The sequence below is a fragment of the Anastrepha obliqua genome, chromosome 2, assembly GCF_027943255.1.
Source record: "Anastrepha obliqua isolate idAnaObli1 chromosome 2, idAnaObli1_1.0, whole genome shotgun sequence".
Lineage (NCBI taxonomy): Eukaryota > Metazoa > Arthropoda > Insecta > Diptera > Tephritidae > Anastrepha > Anastrepha obliqua.
Genome location: NC_072893.1, coordinates 115,745,950 through 115,772,866, shown reverse-complemented (window position 1 = coordinate 115,772,866; position 26,917 = coordinate 115,745,950). Strand labels below are relative to the sequence as shown.

The 26,917-nt window shown below is 36.8% G+C and overlaps 3 protein-coding genes and 1 pseudogene across 3 annotated transcripts; 2 read left to right on the top strand and 2 right to left on the bottom strand.

Moving 5' to 3' along the window:
- The first annotated feature begins 3,892 nt into the window (after positions 1 to 3,892).
- On the top strand, positions 3,893 to 4,402 carry LOC129238582 (uncharacterized; annotated as a pseudogene).
- Positions 4,403 to 5,503: 1,101 nt separating this feature from the next.
- Positions 5,504 to 11,444, top strand: LOC129238581 (uncharacterized). Its single transcript, XM_054873652.1, has 5 exons — positions 5,504 to 5,790; positions 5,961 to 6,240; positions 9,456 to 9,620; positions 9,679 to 10,052; positions 11,253 to 11,444. The coding sequence occupies exons 1-5, from the start codon at positions 5,648 to 5,650 to the stop codon at positions 11,326 to 11,328; spliced, it is 1,038 nt and encodes a 345-aa protein (XP_054729627.1). The 5' UTR covers positions 5,504 to 5,647; the 3' UTR covers positions 11,329 to 11,444.
- A 7,227-nt stretch (positions 11,445 to 18,671) lies between these two features.
- On the bottom strand, positions 18,672 to 20,998 carry LOC129237670 (uncharacterized). Its single transcript, XM_054872546.1, has 4 exons — positions 20,300 to 20,998; positions 19,348 to 19,416; positions 19,141 to 19,203; positions 18,672 to 19,081 (listed from the first exon to the last, which is right to left on the bottom strand). Exons 1-4 carry the CDS (start codon positions 20,630 to 20,632, stop codon positions 18,830 to 18,832), a joined length of 717 nt encoding a protein of 238 aa, XP_054728521.1. The 5' UTR covers positions 20,633 to 20,998; the 3' UTR covers positions 18,672 to 18,829.
- A 1,195-nt stretch (positions 20,999 to 22,193) lies between these two features.
- LOC129239405 (uncharacterized) lies at positions 22,194 to 24,266 on the bottom strand. The gene is made up of 5 exons (XM_054874872.1): positions 23,388 to 24,266; positions 23,257 to 23,325; positions 23,132 to 23,194; positions 23,003 to 23,068; positions 22,194 to 22,942 (listed from the first exon to the last, which is right to left on the bottom strand). Exons 1-5 carry the CDS (start codon positions 23,706 to 23,708, stop codon positions 22,685 to 22,687), a joined length of 777 nt encoding a protein of 258 aa, XP_054730847.1. The 5' UTR covers positions 23,709 to 24,266; the 3' UTR covers positions 22,194 to 22,684.
- Positions 24,267 to 26,917: the final 2,651 nt, after the last annotated feature.

Here is a 26,917-nt window from a genome sequence, read left to right as displayed (position 1 = left end):
GTAAGGTAGGAGCGACCTTATACTAAAAAATTAACCTCGTCTTCCATCGCGAAATTGGAAGCGATCTCGACATCCGAATCACTGTCACGGTCCACAGTAATTTTCTTTTGTGGATCCGCCTCTGGGGTTGTCTCCAAATGGTTGGTCCGTTGCACTTTCGGCTTCCGTGAATTTACTGAATCTCCCCTTCTGTGCTCCCGTTTATTCACGTATTGATTAGCATCCCATTTGGGGTGCCCTCCCACGGCATTTCCCTTTCTATAACTCTGATTGGACTGTTTTGTACGTCGGAATGCGGAGGATCCGCGGTCTACATCCATTGGAGTAGGGGTGTCCTTGAGCATTTGGGGATTGCCAGGATAGTTATTGTGGTATTTTGGGCTAGTGGTAGTTGCTACGTTGTTAACCGCAAATGTTCTGGCGAAATCATAACGCATGCGGTTGTTCGCTAACTCCTGGGCAGTAGCCAGTGCAGAAGGCAAATCTTTAGGATTGGCAGAAAATAGAATGTCGCATAACGGCCGCTTTAGGCCAGAAATAAAAACTCTTAATGCGTTTTCTCTAGCTCTATCATTGAGCGCGGCGGCAAGCTGCGTATTGTTTGAATGAGTCATTATATTTTTATTTGTTATGAGTGTTAATTGCTTGTCTACCGTATCATAATATTGGCAGATTGACAAACTTCCCTGCCTCAGAACGCTGAGCTCTGTTTCCAAAACATGTAGCGGTCTTTTGTCCGCGTATGCTTTGTCCAATCTAGCTATTATAGCTTTAAAATTTAAAACAGTTGAGAAGGAAGCGAGCGTTGCATTTGCGGGGCCTACTATCTTGTTTCTAAATATCCCCATGGCAACATAATATTGCTCTGAACCCTCTTTGTAGTAGCCAATGGCGAATTCTGCTGCGGAGCGCCAGGCCGGATAAGAAGCAGTATCCCCCTTAAATTCTTGTATAGATTTTATTAAATCCATATTTGTGTTGCCCCCGACCACAGTTGGATTTATTTCCACAGGACTGTAACTCTCCGCGGATGGCGGCTCTAAGCGCCGAAGAGTTTTCATTACTTCATCTAACTGGACATTCCATTCTCTTTTGTTTTGGTCATTTTGTTGTCTTAAAATTTCTATTACCTGCTCCCTAGTTACACTCATGTTAATTTTGTTTTGCTTTTTTTTTTTTTTTTTAAAAAAAGGTAAGAAAGAGCCGAAGGTATTTCGCTTTACAAAAACTTTATATAACTTTTCTTTAATTGCACTGGATCAATTTTGTTTTGCTTTTTTTTTTTAAAAAAAAGGTAAGAAGGAGCCGAAGGTATTTCGCTTTACAAAAAACTTTATATAATTTTTCTTTAATTGCACTGGATCAAAACCGAACAATTACTTACAGTATTATTATTTCACGTATTGCAATCATTTCTGCTAGTTGGGTTCAGTTGTCCTGCTAGTTGGGTTGTCCTGCTAGTTGGGTTGTCCTGCTAGTTGGGTTGTCCTGCTAGTTGGGTTGTCCTGCTAGTTGGGCGCCACTTTTCTGCTTCTTGCCGTTCTTTATTAAAACTCCACTTTTCTACTTTCAACCGTTCTTTATTAAACTCCAATCTCAACTAAAAACTATAATCTTACAATCTACCCTAAATCCCTACTTGCGGTGTAGCTATTGAGTTTGTGTTGGTGTAGTTGCGCCGGCAGCTTTGTTTGTATGTATTCTCAGCTGCATTCCTCAAGCTGCCAAAAGTCACGTACGTAAATTGATGATCAGCTTGACCGCTGTAAGATTTGTGGAGTAAGCTGTGCGATCTAATTACCAACGGCCAGTAACGTGGAAGTGATTGTTTATTTGCAAAATCCAAAAGACGGGCAGGCGTAGGAGTAAGCTGTGCGATCTAATTACAAACAGCCAGTAGCGTGGGAGTGATTCAAGGGAATCATCAAATCTCTGTTTTAGCTTTGCAAGTGTGCAATGCGCTAACTTATATAAAAAGAAGTTACATTTCCTTGGTAATTTTATAACTCAAGAACTGCCAAACCGATTCACACAAAATTTTTAGAGTTCTTTTCTATCTTTGAGGAGATGATTTGTGTGAAGTTTAATTGAAATCGGTGCAGCCGTTCCTGAGTTATGACATTTTATGTAAGTAATGGTTTCCTCTCATACGAAATGCCTGTATGGGAAAAACAACAACAAATACACAGCCGCTTATGAGCGTTTCTGTTGTACTGTTGTGGTTGTAAGTGTATTATGTTAATATCTGTGGTCATAAGCAATAATCGCCTAAGTCGACTTAAGAAAGAAATGAATTATGTATACTAGCATATTCAACTAATAAAACTGTATATTTACGCGAAGTTCCTATCACTCTAACTAGTTTTTTAGGGTAAATATTATTAAAAACATATTAGCCTAACTCGCAACGAAGCGCTATTGCATTTACTATATGACTCTAAGTACACTTAAGAAGATGGTCAATTACAATAATGTTATATTTAAATGGCCTATAATAACTTAAGTTGTTTTGGCACCTACATTTTTTTTAAGTTTGTCATACACAAGAGAGCTGACATAAGAGCCAACGTGAAGGTGAGTGTTTATTACAAATTGAAAATATATATATAAGCATGCACTATCTCTTCAAAAGTTGTTAATGCATTTTTGTTGTGAGTTTTTAAGAGAGCTATATCTTCATATGCGACAAATGAGAATGAGATATGCTCTTATTCTTTTTTCAAAGTGCAGTTAGATTGGTATGCCTAAATCGCCATTTTAAAATCATTTGAGTTAAGCAATTTCCTGTGGTTAATGCAGAGGTTATAAGAGGTCAGAAAAAAAAGTTTCGGTAAAATTGAATATTTTCTGAACTAAAAAAATATAATAAAGCAATTAATAAAAATATTTAAAATTAATGAAATGGAAAACGAAGTATGTCGTTTTTTGAGGGCAGTGGGGCTGATTTATTAACAAATGTTTCTAATACTCCACTATGCAGTGAGAATGACAGTGATGACTCAGTCCTAGATTCCGACTATGAGGACTCAACTTCTACTAATAATGGAAATAGTAGCAATTTAGATGATGATGAACAGATAACTCAACTGATGTACATCCAGATTTAGTAGAAGGTGAATCAGAAACGGAATAACTTCGACTGATATATTATACTTATACTTTTAAATAAATATTACATATAAATATTACAAAAATAAGTTTTCGGAAAATGTCATTTAGTTTAAAATAATGAATTTGTAAAATTCCTTTTTTTTTAAATAAACTCGTATTAGTGAAATGGACTAACTCTTTATCTTGATAAATTTATATATGCAATAGTTCCTTAACTCAATATGTGCCACACAAACAGGAACCAATTCTTTTACAATAAAAGCCTTAGTCGACATAGTCATTCTTATATCATATGTTATGTTTGCAATAAACACTTTTATTTCTTTTTATTAAATATCTCCTAAACAAAGGCAAGTTTCATTATATATTAATTGTTTAACTGAGCATTGTGCTTGAAATGATCAATAATTATGTATTTACAGTTTTTTAAAGCTTCTTTCTACATTTCTCAGAAACGCTTCTGAATATAAAAAGCTATTTATCTCGGAAGCAAAGTTAACGACTTAGGCGATTATTGCTTATGACCACAGATATTAATTTGCTGTCGTTGGAATTCAGTTGACAGCTCTCTTATGTGCTTTGAAGTTCTTTTTATATCGTGCTCTCATTGCGAACAGACATACTTTTGGTAAGTGTTGACCATGTGTTTTTTTTAACCACGTACACACATTGAACTTTGAATTAAATTTATTTTTATACATATATTTTCGTCCAAAAAGACTTGAAATAATTTTCAATGTTTTACTTTTACATTCAATTAGTAATATACTGTACTGAAAGAATGCCACGTGCAAGACGAGCAAACATTGGCAGACGTTCACGTCAATCAAATGCTACAGCGTTAAATCGAAGATCACAAAGTAAAGAAGATCGTGTTCGACGAAATGAAGTGGAAACACAACGACACAGACGGAGAAATCAGTTGGTTAATAGTGAAGCACCAAGAAACCGTCGTGGGCGTACGTCCGTTTATGATATATGTACGTCAAATGGAACGCGCGGCTTTCAGTTACGATGCCACCATTGATTACAGCATGCATGCCTACATTGGCCAAATGAATATAGAATGTATACATTGCAAAGCAATTTAATTCAGAAACGAAACGCCTGGTATGTGCTGTGCTGGTGGGAAAGTCAAATTGTCGGTGCTAGAACTTCCGCCAGAACCTTTGCATTCATTGGTTTTTGGCAATTCACCAATGTCGAAGCATTTTCTCTTAAACATTAAGAAATACAATTCATGCCTTCAAATGACATCTTTTGGAGCTACAAATATTATATGAGATGGATTTATGCCGACGTTTAAGGTTATTACTTCGTTTGGAATAAACAATATCATATTTAATTTGTGCGTTCGATGTTTTTAAAAATTCCGATCCGTTATCTACATATATTACTCGAACTTTACAGATTCAAGGTCAAATATACCTATCAATTTTTGCAAATATATTTTATTGGTGATGAAAATCGTGAATTAGATCAGCGCTGTGCAATTTCGACGAATACGAGAAGATCAATCGTGAATGAATTGCAAACAATGTTCCATCAACACAATGAATTGGTGAAATTGTTCAAAGTGGCAAAATATAATAAAAAATTGAATGCTCCAGGAGGAACTGGAAAAACATTTTTAACTTTATTTATTTTAGCATAATTTATTTAGCGTAAAAAATTGAAATGGAAATTAAAGAATCAAAGTTTAATTACAAGTTTTTATCGGCTCTTTCACCTTACCTGTACATATATAGGTGACCACCACAATCAAATTTTAAAAAAGTACAGAAAAGGCTATTGTGACATATTTAGAAAGTATGTTGAATGAAAAAAATCAACTAATTCAACTGTTTAAACATTTTACGAGTTCTATAAAGAAAACTTAATATGAAAAACTTCTTGCGATATAAAAACATTTTATGTATGGTGGTGCGAAGCCCACTGGGTAATGCTATTATTATAAAAAAAAATTTACTATGTTTTATTTCAAAGTCGCATTATTGCGAGGGTGACCAATTACGAAGTGAATTCATATATTTTTTGTTAGACAAAAACTTTCTTGACTCTGGTTTTGTATGCTAACTAAAAAATAGCTTCATTTACAATAGAAAAAAAAAATATATTTTATTATTCGGAAAATTGTTTGTAGGGTATATTGTTCGTATTTTTACGAATTTCACAAGGAAATTTAAATGATCTTATACATATATAAGTAAGTATATTTAGGTAGGTAAGTACGTGATAGAAAATTCTGATAACTACACTTGATACTCTACCCTGCAGGTGTTCACTTAACATACAAACATACATATATGTATGTACTTCAGTTCGTCTCGAACAATCAAATGCATGCGATTTTCCTGACAGCATTCAATTAATTTACAGAATTGCAATATAAAACACCAGTCCAACATCGCCATTCAAGACGAGTAGTCAGACTTCTTCAATCAATTGACCTTATCTAATTGAACACAATTTCCTTGATTTGCGAATACTTTAGGAAAAAAAAAATTATAATAAATAATTATTGTAAGTCACCATAATGTCCTCGCTACCAGCCACCTTCGTCAAGGGCATTCACGATGCGGAACTTTGCAAACGTATGGAATATCGCCTGCTCGGTTGCACCGGGTTGCAGGTGTCAAAAGTGGCATTAGGCACAGCGACTTTAAGCGATTTATATGGGTGAGTTTGCTAATCAATCACCTTTTGTAGTGAGAGATACCGGCTGCTGATAAAGTCTCTTAACAGCCGCGGGAATATAAACAACATTAAATATATATAGTTTTTAAATTTTTTTTTTGTTCTTAAAACATTATTTTTTATTTAATTGCTTTATTTTCATTTCACGCCAGTGATCTCGATTTGGACGAGGCCATCAAAACCATACAAAAAGCTATTAAGTCCGGCATTAATTATATCGATACTGCACCTTATTATGGCCAAGGTCGCGCCGAGGAAGTGTTGGGTATGGCATTGAAAGACGTGCCAAGGAAAGCGTACTATATAGCCACAAAAGTGGCACGTTATGAAAAAGATTTGGTAAATCGATTTGATTTCTCTGCCAAACGGACTAGAGAAAGTGTTGAGAAGAGCTTGAAATTGCTCGGACTCGATTACGTGGATGTAATACAGGTGAGTAGTTTTTTAGAAAAAAATTAAGAGCGCGTAATCTGCCGCACTGTACTAATGTCAGCAAGTAATCTGAAGAACAGAATAAAAGGATCTACAAGGGGAAGTCCAAAATAAACAAAACTGAGCTAAAATAGGAACTACAGGACCTTCGTTCTGATAACTTCCAGTTTATTTATTCAAATGGCCTCGATACACTGTTTTGCGCGATCTAAAAGCTTTTCGAAAGTGTGTTTGGCCGGAGTGTTTGATTGATCGGAATGAAGGACAATGAAGGATGTCGGTAGACGAGCCTTTGGATCAGCTCTACGGACGCTAAACGTTTTATTTTCACGTCCAAATGCAATTTTCCGAATAGGTAGAAGTCATAGGAAGCCATATCAGGCGAATACGATAAGTGATTGATGGTGAAAATGCGATTTCCAGTCAAAAAGTCAGTCACCAGAGTTGATCGATGAGATGGTGCATTATCATGCAATAAGTGCCAGTTCCTCCACGAATGCGATGCAACAAACGCTTCAAAACGCCAAGGTAGAATAGTGCAATGACGGTTTGGCCCGTTGGTACGAACTCCTTGTGGACAATTCCCTTGGAATCGGAAAAACCAAATGAGCATCGACTTGATTTTTGATTTCTCCAGATGCGATTTTTTGGGTGGTGGCTCTTCTAGGGTCTTCCATTCAGCACTTTAACGCTTAGTTTCAGGTTCATGTTGGAAACATCACGCTTCATCACCAGTTACAATGTTGTAAAGGATGTGGTCGTCTTTTCTCGCTTTTTAATGAGGTCTTTCGAATTTTGAATTCTGAGCAATTTTTGGTCCCCAGTCAACTTGTGCGGAATGAAACGTACACAGACTTTCGTAAGACCAAATGACCAGTTAAAATGCGACAAATCGATGTTTTGGAGAATAATTACGAACAATTTCGATGGAGTTTTCGGTGATTACTGACTTTGGCAGCCCGTATTAGGTTCATTGTCATTAATGCCCACACAACCGTCTCTGAAACGTGTAAACCACTCATGAACTCTGGCATGAGATAGACAATCATCGTCATAAACTTTTCTGATCAATTAAAATGTTTCGGTAAACGTTTTATCAATTTTAAAATAAAACTGATATTAGCTCTTTGTTCGAAACTCATTTTTGTACCGATGGCACAAACATACTGACACTTTAGACGCAATAGCTTCGCTTCCACTGAACCAACTAGGGATGTAACTTCCCACGCACTAACTTATTAAAAAGATGGCGCCATCAAAAACATTGTCGTCACGTCACACGTCAGACTTGTTTATTTTGGACTTCACCTTGTATTATAATTCGGAGATCACTGTCTTGTATAAACAACTGCTTCATCTATGAAGAGAGATTTGCAGATTTCTCTGATAGCAAAAGTTACTTCTAATAGCGGCCGCCCTTCGGCAGGCAATTCCAAACCTCCGATAGCATTTCTTTCATTAAAAAGCTTCTCACAAAAAATCATTTGCCGTTCGTAGTTGGCCGAAAACGTCCCTAAAACGGAAAGATATATATACCTACTGTCATTAGAGTCCTTACAGAGCACTTTCCAACACAAATGTCCATGTCATGTTATTACCTTAACTAATCAGTCGAATTCGTTGAGAGCAGCATGGGAGGTTTTGGAATGTCGCCATCTCCTTTTTTATTCTCTCTCTCTCTCTTGGGTATTATCTAACGGTAGGATCAAGAAACAGGCTGTTTCGATAGGGTGGGACCAAATAGAGAGGTATTACATGCGTTGGTTTAAGTGGGCATGTGGGGAGGTGTTTAGCGTATTGAGGGAAACCTCCACATGACGGGCATACGTTGAGTATGTCAGAACCAATTCTGGATAGGTAGGAGCTTAACCTGATACGATATTCAGAACCTATGTATGTATTTGTGCCAGGGTATCACTAACAAACAGCCTTCATAAGGAATCGCTAAACCTGCGCCTATAGTATCACTTGTGCCGGTATCATTTTCGCTCGAACGTAGCATACTATACATCGTTTATTAAGTGTTTTGCTGAGTTTCCGTTTTGGTATTGTCCTAGTTTGCGTCTTGGCATCGCCCCACAAGTTAAAAGCTCTACTACAGTTGTATGCCACCTCCGCATGGGAGATGCTTTTTCATAGTAGGAATGTATTAAGAGATTTCGCAATGCCGGGAGCCGACCATTAAAAACCCCTATTCTATTATTTAACCCTTTGGAGACAAGTGTCGGCATATAGCCGCCCAAGCCATTTTACAGTTCCGAACGCGTGTCGGCATACAGCCGGCTAAATTAGTTCGTAGCTGCAAAGCTCGCAACGTCTGTCGTTCTGAGCGATAAGATACACATAGGTATAGTAAAAGAGTCACGTTTACATTCTAAGACATAAGGGGTCAATGCCGTTAAAGTTTTATCTTCCTTATAATGTAAACTTACATTGTGAGATGACGGTAGAGTCAGAACGAATTTCAGTGCTTCGATTCAGTCTCTCAGTGTCACTGCCAGAGGAACCAGCAAGCATTTTATATATTTTATCCTACGCACGAAGGCTAAGTGATCTAAAGATGCTACTTTAGATAGTAACAGTTCTGAAGAATATTACTTTGAATCTGATAAGACGGAAGATGACGGCATTACTTCGTCGAATGGAAGTGAAATCCGGGCAATAAGGAATCCACTCAGGCATTTCAACATTAGCAGTGATAGAAATTTGTTTATAATTATTTTTTGACTTTATGAAAAATTTCTCTTGTGTTAAATAAGGCCTTAGTTTTTATAACGTTAATGTTTGATATCCAAAATAAGCTTTGATCACGCGAGCTACTCAGTACGCTAATCATCGGATCATTCGCAATTCGACAAGCTTATTCTATATTTCGGACTCAACTTGCATTCCTAAAAGATGTTTGGTGCGGTCTCCACAGTTTTAAATGCAGCTGGGCTGTCATAGAAGACTCAATTATCCATATTACTGCCTTAAATATTGCAAGAACAGCCGTTTATTTGGAAGACTACTGGCCTAGTACTTAAGCCATAAAGGGTCAGAGTTATCTTGTTCACATCGGTGTGCGCCATTCATTATTTTGAATCCGTGAAGAAAGAAAGCTTCTGATCAACTACCTCAGAAGCTAGACTGATCTAGCTAAAATTTCACATCCTTATAGTTAGCTACTATTAACGCTGTTACTCCTATCGCTATCTGCCTGCTTTCACTTTCAGATTCATGACATCGACTTTGCTAAAAATCTCGACATTGTTCTGAATGAATGCCTTCCCGAACTGGAGAAAATTGTTAAAGAAGGTAAAGCGAAGTTCATCGGCGTAACAGGCTACACACTGGCAGTGCTAAAGGAATGCATAGAACGTGCACCCGGCCGTATTGATGTAAGTAGATTATGAGCAGATTAAAATTGGTTAAATAAATAATCTTCGATATTCACAGGTAATACTCTCATATTCTCGCCACACCCTACTCGACGATTCGCTAAGATCATATGTGAACTTCTTTCAAGAGCATAATATAGGCATTGTGTGTGCGTCTGCACATGCACTAGGCCTGCTGACCAACAACGGCCCACAGCCGTGGCATCCTGCATGCGAAGAGCTAAAGGCATTATGCCGAAAGGCAGCGAATATTTGTAAGGAGGCGAATATTGAGCTTGGCAAGTTGGCTATGTACCAATTCATGCAATTGGATGAGGCGAGCACCTTCGTAGTTGGCATGGAAACTCAGAAGCTGTTGGATATTAACCTGGCCGCGTACTATAATGGACTTACCAAGAAGGAGCAGGAAATGTTGAAACTTTTGCGAAAAACGTAAGTGAATATAACCTAAAGGTGTCTAGGAGCCTGTGCTAGTACACCGGTTGCGCTCTTACCTGACACCCGTACTGCAAACGTTGTTTATTCCGAGATGTATATAGATATATAATTGGCGCGTACAGCCTTTTTGGGTGTTTGGCCGAGCTCCTCCTCCTATTTGTAGCATGCGTCTTGATGTTGTCTCACAAATGGAGGGACCTACAGTTTCGAGCCGACTCCGAACGGCAGATATTTTTTTATGAGGAGCTTTTTCATGGCAGAAATACACTCGGAGGTTTGCCATTTCCTGCCCAGCGGCGGCCGCTAGTAGAAAAAACTTTGTCTTCATTTTGGTATTTCACCGAGATTCGAACCTACCTTCTCTCTGAGTTCCGAATGGTAGTTACGCACCAACCATTCGGCTACGGGGGCCGCAGATGAGCTGACTTAAAATTCGCGCACAATCGGTTGCTGCTCTCGAAGTGATCTTGAAAAATTTAGATTGTATAATATTTGCATGCTTTGCTTCAACAGTTTGGAAGAAATTTTTCGGAATGAGTATATTTCCTCGTAATACAGGTAGTTAACCTCACTTTGAATCCTTCATATATGTACATACATATGTATGTGCATTATTGGTGCTTATACCTAATTGGGTATTTGGTCGAGCTTCTCTTTCTATTTGCGGTATGCGTCTGGATGTCATTCCACAATTGGAGGGACCTACAGTTTGAAGCCGACTGCGAGCGGCAGATGATTTTTTATGAGGAGCATTTTCATGGCGAAAATACACTCGGAGATCTGCCATTTTTTTAAAAGGACGCCCGCTATTAGAAAATACTATTCTATAATTTGATATTTTATGCCCGTAAATTCGCACCTGTGCACTTCCGTATGTCAGTCACGCACCAACCCATTCGGCTACGGTGGCCGCCGATCTGCATCTTTTACTCTACTTTTAAACCATTGGCATAGATGCCTGGAAAAGTTGAACGTATATTAAAGAGTGATGTTGTTGTTGTAGCAGCATAAACATTCTCCATATATATACGGGGAATGCTGCTGAAGTGACAGTCCTTGGCCGGATATAAATCCGGGTCATTCCGGTTACGAAGAATCGACTGTTGTGGGAACAATTAAAGAGTGATCTGAAGCCCTTAATATTTAAGCTATTCATTTCTATCTAATCTCTAACACATTTTTGTTTATTGACAGGTTTTTTACAAAACCATTTAACTGGGACGGCATTGAATTAGAAGAATATAGGACTGCTGTAGCCAAGGCAAAATAGATGACAAGTTTTGGATGTATCATATTAAAACTTTCTAATATTTTTACTCATTTTATGTCTATGAAGAATCGAAGCCGACACTTAAAGAAATTGCAAATAAAAAAATTAATAAACAATTTGTGGTCTTTATTCTTTATTTCAAAATCAAAATTTACTGTATTATTATATATTATTTATTTGGCAGACTGGACCTGCATTTTAACATAACCTCAATTCACGTACATTGTAGTCTTTCTTAATTAGCCAAGCCAATAGTCAATAGGTCTGTTCATAAGGCAAATAATTTTTAACAATTACATATGTATACAGCTGTTGACAGCTAATTAGAAACGACACTTATTTCAAAATAAATTTCCCATTTTCCTTTTAAACACGTATTTTCATAACTTTTTGCCAATTTTATTTAAACATATGATAAACTTAAAAACTAGTGGAAAACAATTTAATCGCAATTCTTTATTAAATATATATATTTTTTTAAAGCATGTAAAATGCACGATTTGGATAGGCAACTAATTAGAAACAGTAATGTATTATCAGATCTACATAAAGATTATGTTAGTATTTGGTTCCATAACCCTTTTGCTTCAACACTGCCTCACATCGATTGCGCATTGATGTAATGAGATTCTGACAGCGCACCACAGGTATTGCTTGCCATGCCGTTTTTACTTCGGCAAAAAGGACATCCATATTTGGGATATTTTTGGCACTCATGGCTTTTTTAACGTCACCCCAGAGATGCTCTATTGGGTTTAAGTCCGGACTGGATGATGGCCATTCCAAAACATTGATGGAATTTTCGTCGAAAAACTGTTTCGTCAACTTTGCCGTGTGCTTTGCATCATATCCCGTTGAAACTTCCATATAACAGGCAAATTTTCCTCAACCCACGGCAACATTACATTTTTTAGTATATCGACGTATTTCTCCTTATTTAAAATTCCATCAATCCTATGGTTTGGGCCAACACCATTCCACCAGAAACATCCCCACACCATGATTGATCCTCCACAATGCTTCACTACCCGTGAAACGTAGCGAGGATTGAATTCTTGGTTGATTGGCCGTCGAACATACCTTCTACCATCTGGGCCTATGCGATTTATCTTGGTTTCATCGCTCCAAACGATATATTTCCATTGATTTGGAGTCCATGACCAATGGGATCTCGCAAAGACTACTCGCCGTCTCCTTTGTATCTTGGTTAGAAGGGGCTTCTTGCGTGCTGCTCTGCCATGTAGTCCAGATTCGCCCAGACGCCGAGCAATTGTCCTCTTGGATATTTCGAAATTATATTGATCCTGAATTTCCCGTTAGATGTCAGTGGACGTCTTTTTTGGGTCTCTTTTGGAGATGATTGCTATCTTGCGGTCAATTTCTGCTGAAGTTTTCCGGGGCCTCTTCTTACGTGGAACATTGTCAACAGTCTTAAAAAGTTGGATATGCTTTAAGGCATTAAACACCATTTTTTTTGAGCATTTGACTTGCTTAGAAATTTCACTGTACGACTTTCCAGCTTTACGAAGGTCAAAAATGGAGCTCCGCAGGGTAGGTGTACAGCTGCTGCTTTTTCCCATTACACATCTTGAAGACGAATATTTTAGTTGCTTTTAAACAACCAATTTAAAATATATACATACCAAAAAGTCGATTATATTACTATTAAAATAACACAACTTGCCGAATATGCTTCCATTGAACAACTGTTTCTAATTACTCGTCTCAGTTTATTTACCTTGAACTAAGTAACCCATGCACTGCGTTGGATAATATTAACGGTACTTCAATTTCACAACTACAAAACGAGGCGCATTGGGTAGTAAATAGAGTAACAAAAGCAATGCAAATGATTTTAAGAGAAAAAATAACGGTAAATTTAAACAGTTTAATATTATGCTCATCAAGCGTGTATCAAAAGGGAGCGTTTCTAATTAGCTGACAACTGCTGTATATATTGCATATATGTACATATGTATATATGGGTTTATAAGTCCCGAAATTTCGGTGCTTCTAATGTCAATCCCGAAAAAGGAACATTTTATGCAATTTAATTGCATTTAGTGGTATTCTCAATGTTACATAAAAATTAATAAAAATAAATTCGAAATTTGTGCGTGAGAAAATTAAAATAAAGTAATCGTGCAACACCATTTTTTTAAGTTTACTTGCCAAACATTCACTTTCTATATTAATCGTAATCCCTAGCATTTTCACTTGATTGAGCTACATTATAATCAAATTCAAATCAAAGTAATTAACATTTCTTGTAATTTAACATAACATTATTATGTTAACACACTGTACCACAAACATGTCAAGTTCCATCTTAATAGAGGAAAATTAGCATTCATTTGCAAATAAGTTACGTATACATACATACACATGTGCACATATAGGTACATGTACATATGAATAATGGGCTGACGGTCGTAAAAGGCACGGGGGAGTTGTGATTTGGAATCTTGTCTCCCAACATTGGATGCCCTACTAACAAACCAAATACTGTTTATCAATTTTAAGAATAAACATTAATGTATGGCCTTTACGGGTATGTACATACATTTATACATGCATATGCAAGTGTGTATATACAGCCATAACTGAAGGCGAGTTCAGTTCGCAATATGCTTACTTTTACTTTTTATTCCCTGCAAATTGTTGTTATTATTTTATTTTGTTTTCTCTAATAACGTCAAGAATGTACAATCGCATACTATATACAAACACCTACAAATGTATGTATGTACGTAGAACACATGCATGGGTAGTACAGTGCCCTGTATGGGTATTTCACCCCACTACACTCATATTGCATCTTTCACATTATCGGTCGTCGTCACACATGCGATTGTGTAGTTAGCTACTCGTCATTAGTTTGTTTTTGTTGGACCACACAATGCTCTTGTGTCAGACAGCAAGTGAGTCTCGTCGTTCATCTCTATTGTTATGAGTTCCTATTCGAATTCTTGTATGTCAAATCCCAACAACAATGGTTAAAAAAATATTTTTAATATCAATTTTATTGCTTGGCCGTCGTCCCCCCTCAAGCAAAAAAAAAATAAAAATAATAAAATTTCAAACAGCACATAACTGTTATACAAAATGAATGTCGTTACTTCGAGCGTATGTAATAAGGGTGGAGCCATGTACGTTTTGCCGCACTGCTGCTTCTAGCAGCTAACGAATTTTATAGCTGAATATGCTACGAAAGTTGATTTCAGCAGAGAATGTTAATGAAATGAGAAGCAGCAAATGTTACTATTAAGTATTTTTAGTACGTTTTAAAAGAATCTCTAGTAAGGGATTTAAGAACATTTTTTGATTCCAGCTTAAGGAAAGCACCATTACAGCACGGCAAGGTAAGTACTCGTAAGTAAATAGGCTCATTGTTCAAGTTAAAAGCGGCTAAGACAATCGGTTAATTGCTTTGGAAAGACCTGTATTTATATTTGCCCAAGGATTGCCCATTCAAATGGTATCATATATTGTTACAACAGCAGCAACGCAACAAAGAAAACTGCTTCTTTATATTTCCGTGTATCTGTCTGAACTGTTACAGCCTTCGCAAAAAAATGTGCAGAGTGTGCTTATGAGTAGTAGGTAGGTAGGTGAAATGGTGGAAGTCCCAGTTTAGCACTCCTCAAGTAGCACTAAAGTGCCGTTTTAATACCATTATGAGACCTCCAACGAGCACATATCTAAAGCCAGCCAGAGCTGTTGATATAATGGAGAAGATTGATGGGATTTAAGTTTGTGCAAAAAATAACCACCCAGTGACCTTAATCGTCTAGCTGCCAAACCCAGCCATCTACAGAAAAGTGCTCAAGTCTCCTTCTTTGAAAGGTCCCCACAGCTTCTGCAATAGGGGTTAAATGGTAACCCTAGCTTTTTCGCGTGAGTGCCGATCGTCCAGTGGCCAGTAAACACAGCTACGAGTTTGGAAATTGAATAGCGAGGAGTACAGAGGACTTTCAGAGTTCTTCGTATATTGGAATGAAGCCAAAGGGTCTTCGAAATAGCACATGAAGAAATAGAGCTCCATCTTTTCTGCGCTTTCCTGAAAAATAATTTGTATAGTTCCCCTTTAACAACTGTCAGGGGGATGTCGATGACCGGGTAGGAGGCCTCTGTGGCCGATTCAGTGCCCTTCCTGGTAAGCTCATCACCAATTTCATTTCCCTCTATAGTCGTATGTCCTGGAACCCAGATCAGAGAAATGTTACCTGCACACCCAAGAGATTTGATCTCCTCCTAACAGGAGTTTACTATTATAGTTTCCTTCTGCACCATGGCGTTGTCAGTGCCTTGATCGCGGCTTGACTATCGGAGAAAATGTTAATATCTCCCTCGCTCTCGCGTTCCCTAGGCATTTTGTATGCCTGCAAGATCGCGAAGACTTCTGCCTGTGAAATACTAGCAGTATTCGGCAGTTTAAAGAAGATAGATAAATTGGTTGATTTAGAGAAAACCCCTGCTCCGACTCCCGATTCCATCTTGGAACCGTCAGTGAAGACAGAGGTGCAAGAGAAGTTTGCGTGACCCCACCATAAATTTTCAAGGTCCTAGGAGAAAATATCGACACAACAGTAAATGTCATGCTTCTTCAAGCGTTTCCACGACAGTCGGTTCTACGTTACCGAAACGACCCGGATTTATATCCGGCCAAGGACTGTCACTCCAGCAGCATTCACCGTATGTAAGTATGGGGAATGTTTCTGCTGGTACAAAAACAACAACAACAGAGGTGCAAGCTTCGGTGCAGATTTTCCCCTCCATCCAATCCTGCCCTAGCACGACCCTCAAACTCTAGTTTGCGGATAGAGAGATCTATTTGAAGTTCGAAAAAATACGATGTAAACTGCCCGAAAATGCTACCATGTTCCTTCAGAGATTGCCTCCAGAGGCGGACCTCCTTTAACCTGATTGCACTTTGAGCTGCGATGGAAATAACGTAATGGTAGATGGGAAGCAAATGCAAAACGACATTTAGGGCAGCACTGGGGCAAGCTGTACATAGTCCGGTGATGCCAATGCATGCAGTCCTTTGCGCCCTCCCCAGTTTAGTAATATTATAGCCCTTCTGAAAAGCTTCCCACCAAACCAGGCATCCATATAGTACGTTAAATTTGCAAAACCCCTGCGTTGTACATCCACAGCACGACCTGTGGCTTGAGTCCCCATTTTTTACCGAATATAGATTTGCAGGAGTAGAAAGCAATGCTCGCCTTCTTTACCCTATTTTCAATGTGTATCAAGTATCACTCCAAGATACCTAACTTCCGCTGAAAGCAGGAGAACGTGGTTGTTTAATTTAGGAAGTCGAAAGGGTGGAGGTTTATATATTCTGGTAAATAGCACCAGTTCCGTTTTGTCAGAGTTGACTCGGAGGACGCAAGTGGCATCCCAGCGACTGAGTACATCCAGTGACCTTTCCAAAATCTCAGCCATGACTGAGGGAAACGGTCCCGATACCATTAGGACCAAGTTATCGGCGTATGCTATTACCTTAACCTATGAGTAATAACTCAAAATTTATTAAATAATTATAAATACGCGATTTATAAAGCTTCTATTTCCTCAAACGTAAGCTAAAAGATTTTCTAAGATGAAAAGGTTTACATTACTGGGACGACCCTGTTTAAAATTATGCTATGGAATCTCCCCCCAGCAGAAATAAACAAATATTTATTGTGAACTACTTTTGTTGCTGGCATGTCCAGGGGTATCCAAAGAAAAGATTAAATTCTGATCGAATTTTCGAAGTAATGGCAGCCTGTTAGTAGAAAACAGCTGATTTTGTTTATTTACTTAATATTAATTAACATACTTTTTAATTTGGAATAGGTTCAGCTGTTGGAATAAGCAAATATAATAAACTTCCGCATATGTGATAGACAATATTAAGCGCTTCCAATGGCATGCCATTAATATTTGCAATCGCCTAAAGAATTTTCTACAGAGGAAACAGTTTAATCGATGTCGAGAGAATTAAATGTGATTGCGAAAATAAAAGTGGCTTACGGCCATAATAAAGTATTGCCTTTATTCGTGGTGTGTAGTTAAAACTAACAAATCATGGATGGTGAAAACCCTGAAGATGTATGCACTGGAACGACGCTTGCTGACGCCAGTAATTTTTCTTTGGAGCTATGATTCTCTTACATTCACATCGAAAACTTGCATACAGAATACAATTGCACGATACGATTTTGCTAGCTGCGTGGTTTATTTGAAAATCCAGACTAAGATTCTTAATAGTTATCTTTTATTTTTATATTTCCAAAGGTAAGTCTTATAAGGACACTTACAACTACACAATTTGGGTTTAACCCTTTCGCGGACAAACCGTCAAACGCCGTCAAATTTGTTTAGAAACATAAGGGTAAGACGGCAGCCTGTTCTACCTTACCGGAATGACTCGGGGGGGTTTTCCCCAGCCAATGGCTGCCGCTCCACTAAACTAGCCCTGCCTAGTGACCCGTTTATCACGGCATTCCCCGTCATTAATTATTGCAACAAAATTTGACACAAACATGAGACAAGACGGTGAAAGCCACAAGGACGGGACTCTCCGGCTTGCCCTACGTTAAAAAGTTTGGATTATAAATAGATAGATTGGTTTATCCTCAAAAATTAAATGCGATTATTTTGTATTATAACCGAAGATAAAGCAAATGCCACACCGAAGCGTCATACCAAAAACTATGGGCCGCGTCAGTGTTGAAGAAATGAATTTTGTTGGGATTCAGTATATAAAATTGCCGACCAAATCCATTATTTTAGTTTTTAATGTTAAAATAATATAAAAGATTCCACAAACACTTTGTAACTGTCTTGCAGTGAATAGTTATTGGGCGTATTCGCTCAGTAAGGCAGACCTCGTGTTGCAGCAGTAAATTTGCCCTGTTGCTGTTTCGACAGGTTGGGATCAGAGGCAGAGAGGTAATAGCCCACTCATCTATGATCTTTGATGGGCATGTGAAAAGATGGTTAGTGTTGTTGTAGCAGCATAAACATGCCCCGTGCATATACGAGGAATGCTGCTGAAGTGACAGTCCTTGGCCGGATATAAATCCGGGTCGTTCCGGTTACGTAGAACCGACTGTCTTGGGAACGTCATGCGGGCTGCCTTTACATGCCGGGCATATGTTTAGTATATCGGAGTCAATTCTGGATAGGTAGGAGTTTAACCTGCTACAGTATCCAGTATGTGCCAAGGTTACGCGGGACTCTCGTTGGAGTTGCACCCTCGTCTGCAACGGGGGGTGGTTGGATTCCGACGACGCAGACCTGTCGTAGAAAGCCATTCATACATATATGAACTGTAAATTGCCAAAATATACAGGTCATCTTTTATCTCTTATATTTGCTTAATAATTACTTGTATTTGTACACTAAACATTCATTTGTGTATTTAATAAGGCCATTAGCCTTTTCTGTTAGTTGCCTTGATTGCGTAATAAATTACTAAATTATAAAAGTGATGAGCAACGTTCTTTCACGTTCTTTTATTAGGTGTACTCCTTTCCTCTTCGGGCTGATAAATTATTTGACGTTCTGCCATTTTTGCATTCTTCACAATTGCAAAAATTTCCAAAGTCACATTATCGTAAATTTCTTCGGATTTTATTAATTTAAGTTCACTGCATAGCATTGCACAAAATGTTTCTTCCTTCCCAACATCTGTAGATGTCTCCAACTCCATTAGTGGTGATTCCGGTGGTGCTTCATCTATTTCAGAATGAGTATCCTGAAATTGAAAGGTGTTATAGTAATCTAAAGTAATTGAATTTGTTTGGTTTGTCATACAGTGGGTCTATATACAGAACGCGGGGTTTCTAGCTCATCATCAGTAGAGTCTACACGTTGTCTCTGAAATGAGTGATATAACAAATTAAGGTAATCAGTATTTGCATAATTCCATAATTTAGGGCATAACTGAATAAGACTTCTTAAACCAGATTTACTATGTTACTAATTTATTTATTTAAAAATATATATACTAGACCTTTATACCTTTTCAACAATCACAGGTCTTTCGTTTATGGCTCGTTTGGGTTTCTTTGCCCTTAATGGATCCTCATGCTGGAAATAAAAGAAAAGAATTTTAAAATTGAAATTTTTTTATCCATATACGCCCTGCAGGAAAAATGAAACCACTTTTATATACAAAAGATGCTGTTGTTGTTGCTATAGCAGTAATACAAGCCCCGTCTGTGTAGTGTGTATCACGGGTCGTCTTCGTCTAGCTCATCTAACGGTAGTTCCAGGAAACTTGCTGTTTCAACAGGTTTTGAGGGGCATGTGAAAAGGTGGTTAGTGTCTTGCGGGGTGCCTTCACATGCAGGACATATGTTTGGTATGTCATGGTCAATTCTGGATAAGTAAGAGTTTAACCTGCTACAATATCTAGAACGTAATTGTGCCAGTGTTACGCGGGTCTCACGGGGAAGCTGGAGCTCTTCATTTGCTGTGCCGATTACGGCATTCGGTGTTCGGGAGCTTAAGAAGGTGGTGGTGGTCACCTAATGAATGTCGTTTATTGTCTGTCTAAACACTGTCTGGTCCAGTAGATGTCCGTTCGTTGTGTCATGGATCTCGTCGGCGTAATTGACGAGGTGTCTCCTTTGCGTTTCCACGACAGTCGGTTCTAAGTTACCGAAACGACCCGGATTTATATCCGGCCAAGGACTGTCACTCCAGCAGCATTCCCCGTATGTATGTATGGGGAATGTTATGCTGCTACAACAACAACAACAGGTGCCTCCTTTGCAGGGAGCATATGGACCTCGTTGTGATGGTGTTGAAGAGGGGGATAAAAGGAGATCATTGGAATTGCTTTATCTAGTTTAAATTTAGGATAAAGAAACCCCTGCATGTTATCCCTAATGAAATGTGTGACGGTTATGATATCTTTTGAATTTTTTCCTGCAGCACATATTTCTTATGTATATAATCGAATTTGTACCGGTTCAACAAGGCTACATGCACGTAAAACTACCACAGGGTCCAGAAAAGTCATCTCGTCATAGTAGAATAAGCGCGGCTCGTACATTGATTCACCAGAATCGCCATATTTTTTACTGTCGACTTTCTTTTTCTCCACAACGTAATTAGTGCGCAAATGTTTGATTTTTTTCTTTACTTCCCCAACGTCTCTTTCGAAATGGTCCGCAATTTCTCTCCAAGCAGTTTTCTTCAAATCCAGGTCTTTATATTCTGGATTAACACAGTTCCAGAGGCACTCAGATTCTCTATACATGCTTATTAAATCTAAAATTTCTGCTTGCCGCCAATCCATTTTTTAAAAGTCTTTCCTTCCTAATTTTTATCTCTGTAACAGATAAACTCTTATTTTCATAGAAAGCTATACGAGGAGCTAGGCAAGATGCGCCTATGTTGTACGTAAAATTGTTTATCTGTTTGTATATTTGTGCGTGGGATATTTATAGCAAACCATGAGCACTAGCAAAATTAACTCTTCCACTTGTGAACTGTATATTAAACAAGTATTGAATGGTAATTGTCTGATTCAATTATTATGCAGTTCCGTATAATTTCGTTTCACTTCATTTTACTTGTGAAATTTGCTTTATTGTATACGATTGATAATATGAATATACGCAGAATGAAATATTAAGTAAGCCATATTGGCTGCTACAGTTGTTGCAAGTAATGTGAATGACATTAGTGAGGTGAATAAAATTGCACACTGCAGACACCATACACACACACAAGCCAGCACAGCCAAGAATTGTTTTCATATTTTTCTTTGTGCAAAGACAGTTTAGCACAAATAATCTGTTAATTTGTACATAACTTTTACCGCTTTTTGAAGTAGCAAAGTGGAAATGTATATTTTATTTATTTTTTAATCATATTCATAGTTAGTATTTATATTTTGGATGACAAATACTTGAGCAAGTTGAACAGATTTTTCAACTATGTATGTTTGCAGCTGGTTTTGCAAATTAGTATAAAACATAAGAAATAACATTTTGTTTGAACAACTTTAGTTTAGTTATACATAAATATGATGAATTCCAAAATAAATCGACCAGTAATGAATTAATAGCATCTTGTTGTTGTTGTTGTGTGTAGCAGCATAAACATTCCCCATACATGCACGGCGAATGCTGCTGGGGTGACAGTCCTTCGCCGGTTATAAATCCGGGTGGTTGCGGTAAAGTAGAACCGACTGCCATGGGAACGATTAAGAGGTGTTGCAGTAACTTAACTTATTAATAGCATCTCGAGGCTTCTGCTTCCAAATAGCTATTGTCGGTCAGTGTTGCAACACTATAAATATTATATTTGGGGAATGCTGCTTGAGTGACAGTCCTGGGTAGCATATTAATGCTCTAACGGTGAACAGACTTACATGGTAACGGTTGCGCTTGTTCGGACGTAGCGAATGATGAGTTACGGCACACTAGGCAGGGCTAGTTTACTGGGCAGCAGCTCTTGGTCGCGGAAAAACCCGAACCATTCCGGTAACGTAGAACTGGCTGCCATGTGGTCAATGGAACTTGTTTTACCAATGGCAGCCAATGGAGTGGTGGCTTAAATTTGTAGTCACAGTTGCGGTACGTAAACTAGGCGGCTTATGGAAAGAATAACTGATATGATAATAAGAAATCATCCGTAGAAGAATGACTGATATTATTTATATTTCATTTACACCGCGAATATTTAATTTATTAAATTTTTGCAGAACTTTTAGTTAATTGATAATAAAAAAATCCGTCTTATCAGTACATTACTAACCTTGCGCTGTTCCCATGATAGTTATGAAAAGGTATCGGAAAGAACCGGATTTATATCTGAGGAAAATTTATTTGCTCGCTGTTATTTTAATAAAACTACCATTATTATTTTTACCATTAAACTATTATTACTTATAATTTAATGCATGTACAAAGACAATTTTTTTAACTTAATTATATGTAATAAGTCATTCCGTTTTATTACAATATTTATATCTTATAAAAAAAAGAAGAAAAAAAAGAAAGCAAATTAAACTTCGCAGTTTGTTTTTTGATATGAGTGCGTATCTAGAGTATTTTAGAGGGGTAGAAAAAACTTAGACCTTGTGTTTTGGCGAATAAAAAAAAAGCTGAGAATAATTCGACTAAAATCCCATCTTCGGAAAGTAGTCGGGTGGACATCAAATATTTAATACTATAACAATATTTGTATCGATTATTGAAGAGAGGCAATTATAAATTTATACCTCTTGAAATATTGCTAGTATGGGAAAGAGAATGCGAAAGCGCCAGCGGTACTCTGTTTCAAAAGTTTTTGCTGTTAATTATATGTACTCTAAAAAGCTGTCCTACTTAAATTAAATAGATTACGTTCTCCTGATAAGATTTTTGCAATCGTCTTCGAGTTGATATTCTATTTGACGATCTGAAATTTTGGCATTTTTCAATGCTGAGAAAATCTCTGAAGTCACATTATCATAAGTTTCTTCAGATTTTAGTAGCTTAAGCTCGCTGCAAAGCATTGCACAAAATGTGTCTTCTTTACTTAACGTTGTTTTCCTTGGTGTTGGTGTCACTCTTTGTGGCACCTGTCTTGGGGTATCGTTGACAACTAAACGTCTTATCTGAAATTAAGAAATATTAAAGCAATATGTATAAATATAAATATGCAAGTAAGGCCATACAGAAACTTTTGGCTCTATTTGTGGCGAAGACTTTGGAGAAAAATCAACGGAATCTGGGCGTCTTTTCTGTAATTAAAAATACGTTAAAGCAAATAACGAAAAAAAAACGTTTACTTAAATATAACGTACAGGAGGCTCTGTTTCTAGTTGAAACGACTCTTCCGAAAAATCAGAAGAATTCGAACGTTGTCTCTGAAATGAAGTAAGACTTGCTTTTTGTTACTTGCATTTGTATGAATGGTAGATAAAAGTACCTTTGGAGCTACCACGATTCTATCTTGTACAGAAGGTCTAGATTTGTTTTCCGTTAACGGATCCTCGTTCTGCAAAAATACAATTAAAAATTCAAATGTTTGCAGTAGGTATATCAGGTAGAGTATAATACTTGAAGCTGATTCCTCAAAATCACGACAGGATCCAAAAAAGTCATTTGATTGTAATAATACAAATGTGGTTCATATGTCGGTTCACCATTTATATCCAATCTACTTTCCACCTTTTTCTTTTCCACAATGTAACAGGTGCGTAAATGTTTAATTTTTTTTTTAATTTCATCAACATCTTTATTGAACTGTTTTGAAAGTTCTATCCATGAACTCTTCCGCAAATCTTGTTGTTTATAATCTGGAATATGACAGTTCCATAGGCACTCATACTGTCTATATGAATATATTAATTTTAAAATTTCCGAATGCCGCCAATCCATTTTCCAAAGGTGTATTTACTTTTTTGAGTTTCCTATATATTTTAATGGCAGCCAAACTGTCGTTTTGATAGAAAGCTATGCGTCAACACTGTAGTTAGTTTGTATGTGTGTTCATAATATAATATCTTTATATCATTCAGTGCAAATTATTCACAGTACACCACCTGCATTGGCAATTCCAATTTGGTATTGTTTGGCCCGAATTTCGAGCACATTATAACCAGTTTAATTTTATATAATTCGCACTTTAAAACGCTTTTATTTATTTTGTTAGCAATTTACGGAAAAACGTCGCAGGAATCAAGTAATGCACAATATATTTGTGGTGCTTAGATGGCTGAAATGACAGCTCGCTTGTAGAACGAAATGAATGGCTAGTAACCCTGTGCATTCACTATCAATCCGACATAGTTAGTTTCTTGTAGTCGAGTAAGTCGAACAGCAACATATTGTATTCTGTTATTAGTATTTCGTTGAAATCGGCGAAAATTGTGTTTGTTTCTTAATATTGATAGTTTGGCAGCTTTTACTTTCGCACTTTTCAGCAAGAATTTGTATTTTGTGTTTTATTCGATTTCACCACTCAGTGCATGAACCGATAACAGAGCTATCGATTGTTGAATTGTGAGTTGCATGTGATTTCGCATTTATAATGCTATGTTCTCATGAGACGTGATTAACTCTCTAATAATACGTTCACATATAACTAGATGATCTACTTTGTCGTGCTTAACTCCGAATCCGTAATTAAAAAGCGAGATTCCCCATACAAAATTTCTCTCCCAAAATCTGAGATTATAAAATAATCCTAGGTAATAACCACACTTTCTGACATACAACCCTGCATTTCGGTGTAATGGATCATTATTTTAACGAGTGCAAAGAAAAACGTCAAAGTAAAAACTAAATGAAATGGATGCTGGCAAAGAAAACAGGTTTGTAGACAGTGTGTGCACTCTTATTACCTATTATAATATAAAGTGTAATATCGGTTTTCGAGTGCGTATTGCTGCCATAATTTTTTGAAACCTAAGTAATCGTTATTTACGGATTTCCTCCAACTGTTTATTATTAGCAGCCAATTGGGTATTGCTTCTTATTGTATTTTCTTTATATTGCTAATAATAATTAAGGGGTAGTATGGTATTTTTCTTTTTTCATTTTTTTTTTTTTTTAATTATTCTATAACATCTTAAGATTATTGTGTGAAAGTTTGAAGTGCATTGGAGTAAAATTGACAAAGACACAAAGGATTAAGTATCTACCTCTCCAACCGGATTTCACGCTGCCGAAATCGTTAAACGTGTGAGAAACACTTGCCTTTTTTACGGTCGGTGTCCACTGTAGATTCATATCTACTGCACCGATTCTTTTCAAATTTGGTTTTTTTGTTTCTTTACTTTATTCACGAGGTAATGACGTCGAGTTTTTTTTTTTTAATTTTGTCATATTTTAAAACAACAAAGTTTTCAAGTTTTTTTTATGAAAAATCGGTGTTTTGACTTCAAAGCGCTTTAAAAAATTAAAAAAAAAAAAAAAAAAAAAAAAAAAATTCGACGTTGTTACCTGCGAAACTTTATTAGCTGATGAAATCAATTTGGTTTTTTGATTTTAGTTGATCCAGTAATGAGTTCTGAGGGACACCGCAATAAAACTTTTTTATGAGACGTCCGCGAAGATTCGCTGCCACCAACTCATTTCTTCATAAAAATCAATGAAAATTTCACACAATATTCTTTAAATATGACTTTATAATGAAGTAATTTTAAAATTTTGAATAAATCAACTGTGTCGACAAAAAAAATTTCGAAAAATATGCTTGTTTTACACCGAATTAACCATACTACCCCCTTAAACAAACAAAACATCGAAATATTCCACCAAAATAATTTCTATCACGAAAAACCTTTCACAACACTATTGACGGCTGATTGTCAATTTTGCAAGTAATCTGCCATATGTGAACGGGTAGACTAATTTGGTGGATTTATAGGTGATTAATGCATATGTGAACGTATTATGACTATTCGGCGTACACTGTAAACTAAATCGTTAGGCAATCAACTCGCAGGGTTGCATTCGCACTAACAATATAATTAAGCATTTAATTCATATATGACATCCCTAGATTGGTGTGGAAAAATTCTAAAATTTTCGCGGTGCCATTTAATCGACAAAATGTTGCCCTAAACTGTTTATATTACCACTTTTAAAAGGCAAAGAAAAGTTATAAAGAAACGAAGAAATTATTAGGTCACAACTGTCTTCAGCGATCGATTAGTAACCGAACAATTTCTAACGCCGAACAAAAACACGAACAAAAAAATGCCTATTTTGTATGAGCATAGAAAATGTGAAGCATTTTGTTGGAAGGTGTCGTGTACTCGCTGAGTTCACAAATATTTATTTAGAAAAATCAGAATTAATAAATAAAGCAGTTATAAGCGCAATAAGTGGAGAAAACGGTGAAAATTGGAGAAAAAATTTAAGTTTTTTGTACTCAGCTTTACGCTATAGAAATTATTTGACGGCGGAGTTTAACTAATGGGTGGTTTTATTTATATTTATATAAAGACAATGACAGATTGTCATGTCTTATGAACACATATATTTATGTTATAAACAAAATGAATTGCAAATTTTTTTTGAATTTTTGAAACATAAATATATATTACTATTACTACTACTAAATAAGAACTTCTCCCATAACGAAGAAGTGACTCTCATCTGAATCGCAAAAGCTCAGTGGGAACGGTGTATGAAAAATATCCCAATTTTCGCGTAGTGTAAGCGAAAACCCATCAAAAATTTCTTGGTGGGTTTAAGTCAATGCTTATGATTTTAGCTGCATAGACACAGTAAAAAGGTTGCGATCTTGGCTATTAACAGTGGTCGCACTGCCCATTGGCAACTTTATTTGAAGTGGGGATTTCAAGATTACTTTAAACCGAAAAGAAAACACTTGAATATTTTATTTGAATTTACGTTTGGTATATTTTTTGATTTTATTTCATTCTTGTTTCTATGCATTTTTAATCACTGTAATACATTATGAATAATATAATTTTTATTTCAACGTATTCACTTATGCATAATAACTCTGTACGTCATCTTACTTAACTAATTGTTAAGTTTATCATTTGATTTGCGCTTTTAATTTTATTTTCATATATTCTACTGTTTATTGGAGAATTTGATATCTTTTATTT

Bases quoted from the DNA above. Each gene is read 5' to 3' on its own strand.
- LOC129238581 (XM_054873652.1), top strand. From the start codon at position 5,648: ATGTCCTCGCTACCAGCCACCTTCGTCAAGGGCATTCACGATGCGGAA. The intron at 5,791-5,960 runs GTGAGTTTGCTA...ATTTCACGCCAG, and splicing joins ACTTTAAGCGATTTATATGG to TGATCTCGATTTGGACGAGG. The intron at 10,053-11,252 runs GTAAGTGAATAT...GTTTATTGACAG, and splicing joins TTGAAACTTTTGCGAAAAAC to GTTTTTTACAAAACCATTTA.
- LOC129237670 (XM_054872546.1), bottom strand. From the start codon at position 20,632: ATGGATTGGCGGCAAGCAGAAATTTTAGATTTAATAAGCATGTATAGA. The intron at 19,417-20,299 runs GTACAAATTCGA...TTTTATTTCCAG, and splicing joins CATGTAGCCTTGTTGAACCG to CATGAGGATCCATTAAGGGC. The intron at 19,082-19,140 runs GTATGACAAACC...TTTCAATTTCAG, and splicing joins GTTCTGTATATAGACCCACT to GATACTCATTCTGAAATAGA.
- LOC129239405 (XM_054874872.1), bottom strand. From the start codon at position 23,708: ATGGATTGGCGGCATTCGGAAATTTTAAAATTAATATATTCATATAGA. The intron at 23,195-23,256 runs GTACTTTTATCT...ACTTCATTTCAG, and splicing joins GAATCGTGGTAGCTCCAAAG to AGACAACGTTCGAATTCTTC. The intron at 22,943-23,002 runs GTATGGCCTTAC...TCTTAATTTCAG, and splicing joins AAATAGAGCCAAAAGTTTCT to ATAAGACGTTTAGTTGTCAA.